The sequence below is a fragment of the Gorilla gorilla genome, chromosome 7 (genome assembly GCF_029281585.2).
Source record: "Gorilla gorilla gorilla isolate KB3781 chromosome 7, NHGRI_mGorGor1-v2.1_pri, whole genome shotgun sequence".
Lineage (NCBI taxonomy): Eukaryota > Metazoa > Chordata > Mammalia > Primates > Hominidae > Gorilla > Gorilla gorilla.
This window is the reverse complement of record NC_073231.2, coordinates 52,054,607-52,067,582: the sequence shown is the minus strand read 5'-3', so window position 1 is coordinate 52,067,582 and position 12,976 is coordinate 52,054,607. Positions and strand designations below refer to the sequence as shown.

Below are 12,976 nucleotides of genomic sequence, written 5' to 3'. Positions count from 1 at the left end.
TGGGATCAAGTGATTCTCCCACCTCGGCCTCCCAAACTGCTGGGATTATAGGTATGGGCCATCATGCCCATCCTTGTTAATTCTTAAAATAACATCTTTGTTGAGATATACTTCACATACCAGACAAGTCACCTATTTAAAGTGTACAATTGAATAGCTTTTAGTATATTCACAGAGTTGTGCAACCTTCAGCAAAATAAATTTTAGAACATTTTCATCACATGAAAAAGAAACTGTAAGCCCATTAGTGGTCATTTCCATTCCTCCACCCTGTTGCTGTCCTCCCTCACACCTGTCACCCTGCAACACTTTCCTGCCTTCCTACCAGCCCTAGGCAACCACTAATCTACTTTCTGTCTCTACAGACTTGCCTATTGTGGTTATTTTATATCAATGGAATCATACAATACATGGTGTTTTGTGACTGGTTTCTCTCACTTGGTATAATGTTTTCAAGGTTCATCCATGGTGTAGCATGTATTGGTACTACATTCATTTTAATCACAAAATAATATTTCATTATATGGACATACCACATTTTATATAGCCTTTTATCAAGTGATAGATATTTGGGTATTTGGATTGTTTTCACTTTTTGGCTGTTATGAATATTGCTGCTACCAACACTCATGGATAAGCTTTCATGTGGTCACGCATTTTCATTTTTCTTGGGTATAAACCTACGGGTGGAATTGCTGGATCACTCAATCAGTCGACATTTAACCTTTTGAGAAACTACCAGACTTTTTCAAAGCAGTTCCACCAGCAGTTTATGAGAGTTCCAGTTTTTGGACACTTTGCCAGTGCTGTCTTTTTTATTATGTAGCGCTGTCCTAGTGAGTGTGAAGTGGTATAACATTGTGGTTTTGATCTGCATTTCCCTAATGGATAATGGTGTTAGGCATGCATTTATGTGTTTATTGGCCATGTGTATATCTTCTTTGGAGAAGTAACTATTCAGCCACGTTGACTTTTTTAATTGGGCCATTTGTCATTTTTATTATTGAGTGATAAGAATTATTTATATATTGGAGACACAAGTTCCTTATCAGATACATGATTTGAAAATATTTTCTCCCATTTTTTGATTTTCTTTTCACTTTCTTGATGGTGTTCTTTGCATAAAAAGGTGTTTATTTTGATGATATCCAATTTATGTTTTTGTCATTTGTTCTTTTGGTATTATATCTAAGAAAACATTATTTAACCCAATGTCATCATGATGTATGCCTCTTTTTTCCTATAAAAGAGTTATAGCTTTAGCTCTTAGATTTAAGTCTTTGATCCATTTTGAGTTAATTTTTGTATCTAATGTGAGGTACAGGTTCAATTTCATTCTTTTACATGTAGATATCCAGTTGTCTGAGCACAATTTGATGAAAATATTATTCTTTCTCTATTGAATTGTCTTGATACTCATATCTAAAATCATTTGACCATACATGTGAGACTTTATTTCTAGACTCTCAATTCTATTCCATCGATATATATGTCTGTCCCTATGCCAGTACCACACTGCTTTAATTGCTGTAGAACTTGGTAGTAAGTTTTGAAATTGGAAGTGTGAGTCTTCCAATTTTGTTCAAGATTGTTTTGGTTATTCTGGGTCTTTGCATTTCCATATGATTTCAGGATTAGCTTGCCAATTTCTGCAAAAAAAATCGAGTTGGAATTTTTAAGAGAATTGTATTAAATATGTAGATCAACTTGGGGAGCGTTGCCATCTTAACAATAGTAAGTCTTCCAATTCATGAACACAGAATATCTTTCATTTTATCTTTTTTTTGAGACAGAGTCTTGCTCTGTCACCCAGGCTGGAGTGCAGTGGCACAATCTCGGCTCACTGCAGCCTCTGCCTCCCCGTTTAAGTGATTGCCTTGCCCCAGCCTCCCAATTAGCTGGGGCTTCAGGCATCTGCCAACACACAGGGCTACATTTTATCTTTCATTCAGATCTTCTTTCATTTATTTCACCAGTGTTTTGTAGTTTTCGGAGAATAAGTTTTATACTACCTTTTTTTTTTTTTTGAGACAAGATGTTACTCTGTTGCCCAGGCCGGAGTGCGGTGACACAAACATGGCTCACTGCAGCCTTGACCTTGCAGGCTCAGACGATACTCCCACCTCAGCACTGTGCCCTGTCCCCTTCACCCTTCCTCATCTCCCACCTCCCCACCCCTGCTCCCAGGTAGCTAGGACTCCAGGCATGCCCTACCACACCTGGCTAATTTTTTGTATTTTTTGTAGAGACAAGGTTTTGCCATATTGTCTGGTCTGGCCTTGAACTCCTGATCTCAAGCAATCCTCCTGCCTTGGCCTCCCAAATTGCTGGGATTACAGTCATAAACCACCGCATCCGGTCCGTGCTACTTTTGTTAAATATATTTCTAAGTTTTTCACTTGTTTTTGATGCTGTTGTAAATAGAATCATTTTGTTAATTTCATGGGATATTTTTGTTCATTGAAGATGTATAGAGATATGGTTGCTTTTTGCATGTTATCTTGTAGCCTGCAACTTTTCTAAACTCCTTTATTGGTTCCAAAAGTTTTTTTTTTGATGGATTTTTTAGGATTATATATACCCAAGATCATGTCATTTGCAAATAGAGATAGTTTAACTTCTTCCTTTGCAATCAGGATGATTTTTATTTCCTTTTCTTGCCTAATTGCCCTGGCTAGAACCTCTAATGCAATGTTGAATAGAAGTGGTAAGATGTCATTTTAAGCCTGTGTTTCTCCCAGATTATTTTCTTGCTTATGATTTGTTGTAAGGTAGTAAAATAAAAGAGCTGTTTCTTCTTTTCTTAGGAGCAGTAAAAGAAGAATGAGTGTGGCAAACCACACACTGCTCTACAGCCACTGTCTGAGAAAAGTTAAAAGGGAGAAAGAGTAAATGGTCACCATGAGCAACAGGAAAGCAAGGAAAGCAAACTGGGGCTCTGGCTCCTCTTTCAGAAACCAACAGGAGTGCAGAGACTGGTTGAGCCTGAAGTATGGTCTTGAGAATTAACAATATGAAAGTTTGTGTCAGTTCCTTTTTAAAGTGTAAAGCTGATTCTTTCTAGAATATGCACCAACTTATACAGGATTACCACACAACCAAGGGTGTTTAGATCACAGAAGTTTGGGCTGGAGAAAAAACATCATTAAAAACCCTCAAACTTTTGTTGGTTGTTTTTATATAATCCACGGACATCAAAAATCAAATTCATCAATATTGGGTATTAAATGATCTTAATTATAAGAATATATTTCTTTAAACTAGGCTTAGGAAGTTCGTGATATGTTAATGTCTTTTTCTTGAGTTTGGAAATAAATATATATCATCACTTTCAAATGTATTATCATGTCAACAATTACTTTCAAACTAGTTTTTTTTCTGTTTTTCTTCTCCTTTTTTTGATATTGGCATTTGAAGGCCATCAGCTTATTAAATAATAACCTTTTATTCAACTGGTCATTTAAATCTCCAATTTTTCTTGAGTGGCAGAATGGTGAAATGGAAGCTATTTTAGACTAGAGATAAGACAAATGAGAGAGTCAGACCAATGTTTTTGTGGCCAGAATTTGCTTCCCTTTAAATTGGGGGAAAGGAAGAGGAGGAAATATGAATAACTTCTGAAATATCTTCCAATGTAGTCAACAATGACATAGGTAATATTTACTGAGCATTTACTCCTCGGTAGGCATCGAGCTACATGTTGACATATTCTCAAGCAAACCTCACAACAACTCCTTGGTATAGGCCTATTAGTATTGTTTAATTTTCTGTCAGAGAGAAATGAAGCTTAGAGAGGAACTTGCCAAAATTCAAAGCTGGTATGTACTAGAACCAGGATTCAAATCCATGGAGGTCTATTCTGTGTTCTTTTGTGTAATGTTTACTCATCAGTGGGCCCTAATTTATATGGGTAGGCTCTAGTAGCCTAGCATCTGAACCTGGAATGATCGAGGCAGAGGAATATTGTCTCCTGGAGTGTGCTGGTCAGATAGACGAGATGTGACCCTGGACTGGTTATTTTTTACATCAAAGACGATGCTTCCTGAGCTCTTTGTTGTCTCTAAGAATTGACTAGGCTGAGCGTGGTGGCTCACGCCTGTAATCCCAGCACTTTGGGAGGCCAAGGCGGGCGGATCACGAGGTCAGGAGATTGAGACCATCCTGGCTAACGTGGTGAGACCCTGTCTCTACTGAAAATACAAAAAGTTAGCCCAGCGTGGTGGCGGGCGCCTGTTGTCCCAGCTACTCGGGAGGCTGAGACAGGAGAATGGCGTGAACCTGGGAGGAAGAGGTTGCAGTGAGCTGAGATCGCGCCGCTGCACTCCAGCCTGGGCGACAGAGCAAGGCTCCGTCTCAAAAAAAAAAATTGACTAGCTCTGGAAGGGGCAGTCTCCATAGCCAGAAAGGTTTTAAGATGTTAAAACATTATATTCCAGAGTCTATAAGTTTTAAGTATTCTCCAATATCACTTCTTGTATTCTAAAAAAAATTGTCAGTGAGAAATTAGTAACAAAAAGCATATTACAATGTGCAAACAGCTTTTCATGTTGTTGAAATGTATGAGATTGATCAGTTGCTTTACAAGTCCATTAAACAACATTATTAACTATGCTTCTAGATGCAAATAGCTTTGAATGTAAAAACATTACAACAATAATATAAAGAAATTGAAGTGTTACTGGATCCTGACAAAAAGTTTCTCCTTGACCATACTTTAGTCAGGCTCCTCTTAATACTCTTCTCAACTATACATCAACTTTTGGGCTGCTTTGTCCACCTTTGCATCGCCCAGTTTTAACAAAAATTCTGCTAAATTGGTATAGCCACAATCCCCCACTTATCCCTAATGTTTCCTCTTAATAATTTTTCATCCAATGACTTCTACTCTTTATTTTGGCTATGAAGTCTCACTTTTTCTTGTGTTTTGAGTTGAGCCCAGTCTCTGTCCCTTACTGCAAAACCCCATAGCAGTAGTCCCCATACTTATTGCAATAGTCCTGAATAAAATCTACTTTACATTTTAACAAGCATCATGAATAATGTTTTAAACAGTATTCAAAACAGTAACAATTGAAATTGGCCCTGTGTAATAAGATAACATATATTTTGGAATCAGACTGATTTGTATTTTAATTTTGGCTTTTCCATCAACTAGTTTGATATGTTATCGAATGCTATTGACCTCAGTTTTCTCATCTGTAAAATGCAGAGTGAACTGTAGGCAATCATGGGTCACACACTTGTCAGCAAGTAACTGACCCGTATTTCAATCTCAAGTTTCACACCAAAGCCATTTCAGCTGTCTTAGAGAAAATTACACTCCAAGCGAGATTAAAAATGTCAAAGGGCACCTAAATATCAGCACAAGTTCTGAACAAATGTAAAGAAAGATAATTTGTTGTGGGGAGCAGAGAGAACACACTTTAGAAAACTTTTATCATATATTTCATTCCATGGGATGCCATTCTATTGCTAATTTTAATTTATCATTGGACGGAGACTTTTGAAATTAAATATCAGTGAAATGTATAAGATTTACCAAATTACCTTGTCCTGTTTGAATCCTGAAATATCCTTACTGTCATTGTTTTATTAAAGACACATGTTTAATGTGATGTCATTTTATGAAAGCTAATGATTGAAAAGGAGAAAAAATGATTTTCTTTTGATAATACTTTTGGCAAATCACATCATATGAGTTAATATATGTTGAGAGTGGAAAATACCCATCCTAAGATATATAAAATCTTGGGTTTGGTGACAATGATTTGATATAAAAATATGCCTAGGAATATGAAGGGTCAAGGGTAAGCTATTATAGACAAAAGAATGTTAGAATATGTTTTAGAAACTGAATGTAGCAGAAACATTTTTCAACTTCAGTAGGAACCTTAGTTTTTCTTTAGACATCACAATTGTGCACAAATGTTTCAGGCTTAGGCTGCAAGGTAAGTGAAACTTCCTTAAAAAAGACAGGAAGGAAGGAGTAAAGGAAGAGAAGGAAAGAGAAAAGTGACAAATTGAAGAGGAGAGGCTCAGAGAAAGACACAAAGACAAATCAATGCTGTTATCTTACTGAAACATTTACTATATTTAAGTACTTCAAAAATACTTAGGTTTTTTTAAACAAAATTAATTATACTTCATTATGCATATATAAAAGGAACTTAAGTATAAATGACTGAGAACTTGATTATGCCTCTGAGTTACCTAATAAGTTACCAGCATTTTACTCATTCATTCTTTCTTTGTTTATTCTTCTATCTCTCCACTCATTCATCATTCATTCATTGAATATTTGGTTTCCTAATCCTCCCAGACAAAGCTAGTAAGTTTAGTTCCTGGTCTTTATGACCCCATCGTAAATCTTTTGTGGCAGATATATGATAAGTAAGTGTATTTCCCTGACCTTTGTGGAAACTTAGCGTATCCTTAGACATCAGAAAATTATCTCTCTCCCAGGACTGAGACCATCTGAGGGTTGAGGGGTGGGTCTTATCCATAGGTAATGGGCTGACGACATCTGCTTTGGAAGAAGAGCTTTGCTGACTACTTTGAGTATTATAGTTTCCAGGGTGTTTTTGCAGAAAGCTAAGTCATCCTTCTATTTTATTTTATTTTTAAAATTTAAATTTCCTCTAGGTAATGGTGGTTCCACTAATTCTGCTAAAAGTACCTTTAACCCTTAGTGCAGAGGTTGTTGTAATGTGCTTCCTTATGAACAAGCATTAGCTGACATTTACAGAGATCCGAGTTTGAGAAATAAGTCCCATGTTGCTTATTCCTTGATAGTGAGACTAGAGCAATAGTATATCCTGTCCTAGGCAGAGTGTCGGGCTCCCCAGGGTGCACACCAAGTAGAATTGTTTTGCCTTATGACATTGTCTTTTGTTTGCTTAGTTGCTCTTATTTCCTCCTTCTTTCCAATAAATTCAGTATCATGTTACAGTATCCTATAACAGTTTTCATGGCTCAAGGTTTGTTTTTTCCTTCCAACAAAGACTCTTGAAAAATCAAGACAATACGCTCTTGGAAATTATAAGCAAAAAGCATATCAGGTTTAACAGACTATGGGCAATTAACATCAAGGGTATCTACATAGTCTGATATCTATAGATTTCCTTTAAATGATTCATAACAACAAAAATTAACATGTTATAAAATGCATTTGCATAAAGTCTTTTAGATGGAGATTGCTTATATACAGTCCACATATTAAAAAATTAAAAAATAAATATTAAAACCTAATGAGTAAAGGCAGAAATTAAAGAGATAGAAATGTAATTTCAGAAGGCTGAACGGCAGGATTTCACAAGCTGGCACCATCATTTGAGTTGTCAATTTAGTAGATCCAGTAAGTTGATATTTTCCACACAGTTAGAATCAGGGCAAGGCTCAGAGCCTCATGCCTGTAATCCTAGCACTTTGAGAGGCCTAGGCAGGACAATCAGTTGAGGCCAGGGGTTCGAGACCAGCCTGGGCAATATGGTGAAATCCTGTATCTACAAAAAATACAAAAATTAGCTGGGTTTGGTGATATGCACCTATGGTCCCAGCTACTCAGGAGGCTGAGGTGGGAGGATTGCAAGAGCCTGGGATGTCGAGGCTGCCGTGAACTATAATCGTGCCACTGCACTCCAGCCTGGGGGACAGAGTGAGACCCTATCTCAAAAAAGAAAAAAAAAAATCAGTTCCAACGTGGTTGATTAGCTATTATTCAAACTCACAAGAGACAACATATTCATTTAGTATGGAGCCAGAAAGTTATCCTGCTATCTGCTACCCATACTACTTCCTTTCCCATACCCACACACTGGGGAAGTCAAACTAGTCATCAAAACACAGCTTGGTCAGAACTAATCCAAAGCAAAGGGAATCAGACTGATTTGTATTTGAATTGGTACTCTTGCAACCTTGACAGTGGGGGTTTAATACATCACTGGGGTTCAAGATACTCTGCTACTTACTAGCTATGACCTTGGGCAAGTTACTTACCTGGTAAGTGTCTCAGTTTCCTCGTCTAAAAATATGGGAATAATAGTAGTACCTACTTCATGATGTTGTTTTGAGAATTAAATGAGTTGAGGGAGTGTATAAAGTGCTGTTATCAATACCTAGTACCTAGTAAATGCTGTATGTGAGCTCATTTGCATTAGTTGTGGGAGGCATTTCGGGAAAAATGAAGAAAACTATGTGCACCTCCCTTTTATGGCCAGATTATTCATATGTGCTGGGTTCCTTGGAAAGATATTTTTCCCTTTTTGTTACAAAGTGGCAAGGTGAAACCGAAACAGAAAGAGGATAAGTATGCTTCAGGGATAGAAGTCTAAATTCAAGAAATCCATATAGAACATCTCTGCTCTCTGACTTCAACATTTAATTAATTTCAATGGATTACATTGCTAATACTTCCTAATTGGGTCAACTGGACTTCACCATTGTTCCCTCATCTCTCCGAAACCTATTTGTGTAAGGAACTGTGCAAGGTGTCTTACAAATGGAGTTGGACAATGGCTTTAGTGCATTCTATAAATTGGATTCTGTACATCTGTAAATTATGCTGACAGGCACTTCTATAACACAATGAGGTCGAAACAGTCTCACCGAAAATGGTCTTTTCATGCTGTATCCAAGCCAAAAACGGCGAAAGGATCCTAAAGGTACCATGGCATATGTGCAGAAAAAGTTGATAAATTCAATCCAAGACAATGGTTACCTTTCAGCCAATTTTAAAGGGACTACCTAATACAAATCTTAAAACATATAGTAATAGTACCTTAATTAAAGATATTTTATGAAGAAACTACTATGCGAAAATATACTGTGTTACACGCCGTAAAGTATAAGAAAATTATTAAGATACAGTTCATGATTTTAGAGAGTTTGCAGTTTAAAAGAGGGACCAAAATATGCATGCAATTGACTAAAGGAAACAAAACAGAGTATAAATGCCATGAGTCAGAGGCAAAGTTTAGACTGAAAGAAAATAGCTGGACTGAATTGATATTCTAAAATTCAATTCATTCATTTAATTGCTATTTCTGGAGTATCTACTATGTGCCAAGTCATGAGACATAGCTGTTCCCACAAAGGGGTGCTAATATCTATAAACTCAATTTTTGACTAGTTTCCAGGTTACAGGGTAGAGAGCAGAAATAGCTTCAGCTTTAGAGTTAGAAAAACCTGAACTAAAACCTTGCCCTACCAATGATCCATTGGGTGACTTGGGTAAATAATTTGTCATCTCTTAGCTTCATGTCAGATATCAGAGTGTCATCTTTGATTTCCTTCTCTAACCTCATCCTTCATTTAGTTAATCAACATTAGTCCTTCACTATGTCTGGAATCCATCCCATCCCCTTTAACCCTATATCTTAAGTCCTAACAATAACCCCATCATTTGTTACAGATTCTGTAGCCTAACAAGTCACTTCTCATTATCCACAAGATGTAAGTCTATTGTTCTTAACAAGGCATTTAGGACTTTCAATGAGCTGAACACTGCTTACATTTTTAACCTCACATGAAAATAATACACCTCCACATATACTTTACATATCTTTAACTACCAGCCTGTTGGGTGTCTCTGTGCCTCTGTACATGCTATCTTTTTAAAAAAAGAAATAGAATCTTGCTTTGTTTAGGCTGGAGTGCAGTGGTGCAATTACTGCAACCTCAAACTCCTGGCCTCAACAGATCCTCCTACCTCAGCCTCATGAGTAGCTGAGACTACTATTTTATTGTTAATAGAGACAAGGTCTCGCTATCCTGCCCAGGCTGGTTTCAAATTACTGGGCTCAAGTGATCCTTCTGCCTTGGTCTACCAAAGTGCTGGGATTACAGGTGTGAGCCACCAAGCCCAGCATCTGATGCCATTATTTATATATATGCCAATTGCCTCAACAAGACGAAGCAACTGAGGACAAAGACAAAGCCTTTCACCTTTGAATTCCCAGTCTTAACATAATGTCTGTCATTGAGAAGCTATGCAATAAATGTTTATTGTAGTAATGAAGTCATGTTTAGGGATAAATAGAAAGAACCAAGAAGTGCTTTATGAAGGAGGTGATATTTAATGTTGGCCTTGAAAAGCTTTGAAAATATTCCCTGAATTTTAAATGTGCAATTTTGGGATGCTCAGAGTTTTAACATACATAAATGGGTATGCATATCCTCATGTTGCTCTTCTTTCTTTGTCTCTCTCTCTCTTTCTTCCTTTCTTTCTTTTGACTGAGTCTTGTTGTATGGCCCAGCCTAGATGCAGCGGCGCACTCATAGTTCACTGCAGCCTCAAACTGCAGCTCAAGGGTCCTGCTGTCTCAGTTTTCCCAGTAGCTGGAACTATAAGTGTGCACCACTATGCCCAGCTAATTAAAAAAAAAATTTGTTTTAGAAATGGGGTCTTTTCATGTTGCCCAGTCTTGAACTGCTGGCCTCAAGTGATCCTTCCACATAATTGGGATTACAGACGTGAGCCTTTGTACTTGGCTTCATTCTCTCTTTAAAACATACACATTTTGCCAGCTGAAGCTTTGTCTCTTCTATTCAAAGCCCTAAGTGCAATAGTCTGAGCATGGTGAAGACTTAATAAGTGTCTTTATTTCACTTAAAGAAGCATCCTCCTGATGCCTCTTAAAAGAGAAAGACTCTTGATTTCAGGAAGCGTACCATCTTGGTACCTTATGTGGTATCAAAAATAGTAGGCTTTTTAGCTGGGTCATAGATGGCCTTCCTTATGGCTCTACGCTATACCTTTTAGCAAATAGAAATGTTGGTATTCACTCTGTGTATTTAATTTCTCCTGGACACATTAAAAAATACATAAGTAAATATACCTTCGAACCGCAATGGAAAGCACGAGGCAACCCTGGACACCTCACTGCTATTTAACTTAACTCTCCCTAGGCAGATCATATGAGTCCGATTGTAAAAGTATTAATGTGGACATCTTTCCACTCTGGATCAAGTCCATTTCAGGTTATCAGGGATGGTTAAGCTCCTAGCTATTCTAGCAGATTTCTTATGTCTTAATGCATGAAATTAATAATAGTTCCTGGGATATTCCACACTTATCTATTACATGTTTCCACATATTTAAAATACAGAAGGAAAACATGAACACCAATAAAGAAACTATGAGTAACAGAAATCCAGAACACAGTGAAGAAAGAAAGAAAAAAATATATACTGCTGCAGTCAGCTTTTAGGAAAACTGTTTCCATCATTCTGAAAATTTATATTTATTAGAAATAAATCTAATTTTGGCAGCACATCATGGTTAGGAGCCAGGGAAATTGTCATTGGGACCTTAGTATTGTATTTCACAAGAAAGAGAGCTCTGTGAGGAAGCCTGGGCTATCTGCAAACCTTCGACTCGGAAATCCCTGCATAATAAGAAAGGTATTGGCTAAATTTGAGCAGCTCACGCAGTATCTTAGAGGAAACATTGTGAAGTGGGATAGTGTGGTGTCTGAGATGCAGTTATAGGTATACAGACATGACTCAAGGCGTGGATTAGGAAGGCCAACTTTGGAGGGGAGGGCTGGCTCGCTCATTTCTCTTCTCCCTGTCAAATGCTGAAAGGCTGGTTCCAGCCTTTGAGCTCCTGCACTTTGAGAGTTTTCAGCTGGGTTCTCAGGCTGCGTTCACCCGTCGACTTGCTCCAGGCCAAACCAGATTTTGAAAAGGAAGGCAACTTCTTTTTCGCGGCAAACCCTTAAACCCACGCACCTTCTCACAACTCTGCCCTTCTCAACCCCTGCGCTAGAATAGGCAGGGCAGAAGGTGCTGAGGAGAGGCTCAGAAGGGGCGGTGGGGACGATCCCCTTTCGAACTGCATTTGTAGCTGCCAAGGAGTAGCCAACAAGCACCAGATTTATGTGCACTTTGAAAGAAGCACCTTCACCATTGGCTTTTTAAGCGGCGCTGTCGCTAGGGAGCGGCTGGTAGGGCGAGCAGCCTCGGGGAGCAGCCCGGGCTGTTTGTTCCGTCACCTGGGAAAGGAGGCACACACAGTCGCGCGCGCATGGACACACACACACACGCACGCACACACACCGGTGGCGAGTTCGAGCCCCGCGGCCCCTGTCCGCCCGCGTGCGCCCCTCGACACAGCTCGCCTCCCGCCCCCTGATTCCTGCTGCTGCCGCCCAGAGGAGAAAGGAAACTCTGCCTCGAATTTCCCCACTGCGCCGGGCGCTGCGGAGAGCGGCGAGGGTGGGCGCGAGGCGGAGAACGCGATGAATGAGTTCTCCCCTCGCCTCGGAGTTGTCTGAGTTGGCGGCGCTGCGCCTAGGCTTCCGGCTCTCAGCGCCCCACGCGCGCGTGGCTCCCCGGGCTGCCACCCACGCCCGAGGCCGGGGCCGAGCCAGCCACGCAGGGCAGCCGAGGCTCCGGAGCTCCTGTCCCGGCCCCAGTCCGGGTAAAAGGAGGGTTGTCCCCAGCGGAGGCGCACAGCCGCGCGTTCTCCCTGCACTCTCTTCGTGGTCCCATCTGTTCCCCATGGCGTCTCATCCGCAAACCCGGATCCAGGCTTACCTGGAGAAGAACAAGATCGGTCCCCTGTTTGAGGTAAGGCGCTGTGGAGGAGGGCAGTCCCGTTGTCTTTAGGGGAAGGGGTGCAGTAATGAAAACAGAACACTCCCAATCCCACCCCTCCCAGGGAAGGAGGGCTAGAGAACCAACGCGCGGGAGAGGGCGCCCTGGGATTCACTGGCATTCGCTCTGTCCCGGCCAGGTGTCCTGGAACGCGGCCGGGCGGGCACTTAGCCAGTTACCTGAACGCGGACAGGTGAGCTCGGGAGGGCCCAGCCTCAGCCTGGCAGGGGAAGTTTTGGCCCTCTGACTGTCCTGCACCTCTCAGCCACATGTTCAGGACCCGGGCAGGCTGAGGCAGGCGACGCATACGGATGCACACACTCAGACTGTGTTGCACACGCACACTTTCTTTTTTGAATTCACGCTATCTTGCGTGTTC

General features: G+C 40.0%; 1 protein-coding gene and 1 long non-coding RNA gene across 6 annotated transcripts in view; one reads left to right on the top strand and one right to left on the bottom strand.

The window, feature by feature from the left end:
- The window catches only part of LOC109028095 (uncharacterized), a 29,347-nt gene extending 16,608 nt beyond the window's left edge, over nt 1-12,739 (bottom strand). The window contains exon 1 of the long non-coding RNA XR_008668108.2: nt 12,538-12,739. This is a non-coding gene — a long non-coding RNA (uncharacterized lncRNA). The remainder of the gene's footprint in view (nt 1-12,537) is intronic.
- C7H8orf34 (chromosome 7 C8orf34 homolog) overlaps nt 11,608-12,976 on the top strand; it is a 486,354-nt gene continuing 484,985 nt past the window's right edge. For 3 of the 5 annotated variants that reach the window (XM_031013951.3, XM_031013950.3, XM_031013949.3), the window contains exon 1: nt 11,608-12,570. In XM_031013951.3, coding sequence (XP_030869811.2) covers nt 12,244-12,570 — 327 coding nt within the window. In that variant the 5' untranslated portion in view covers nt 11,608-12,243. The remainder of the gene's footprint in view (nt 12,571-12,976) is intronic. The other 2 variants (XM_004047129.5, XM_063709229.1) reach the window with 2 other exon arrangements.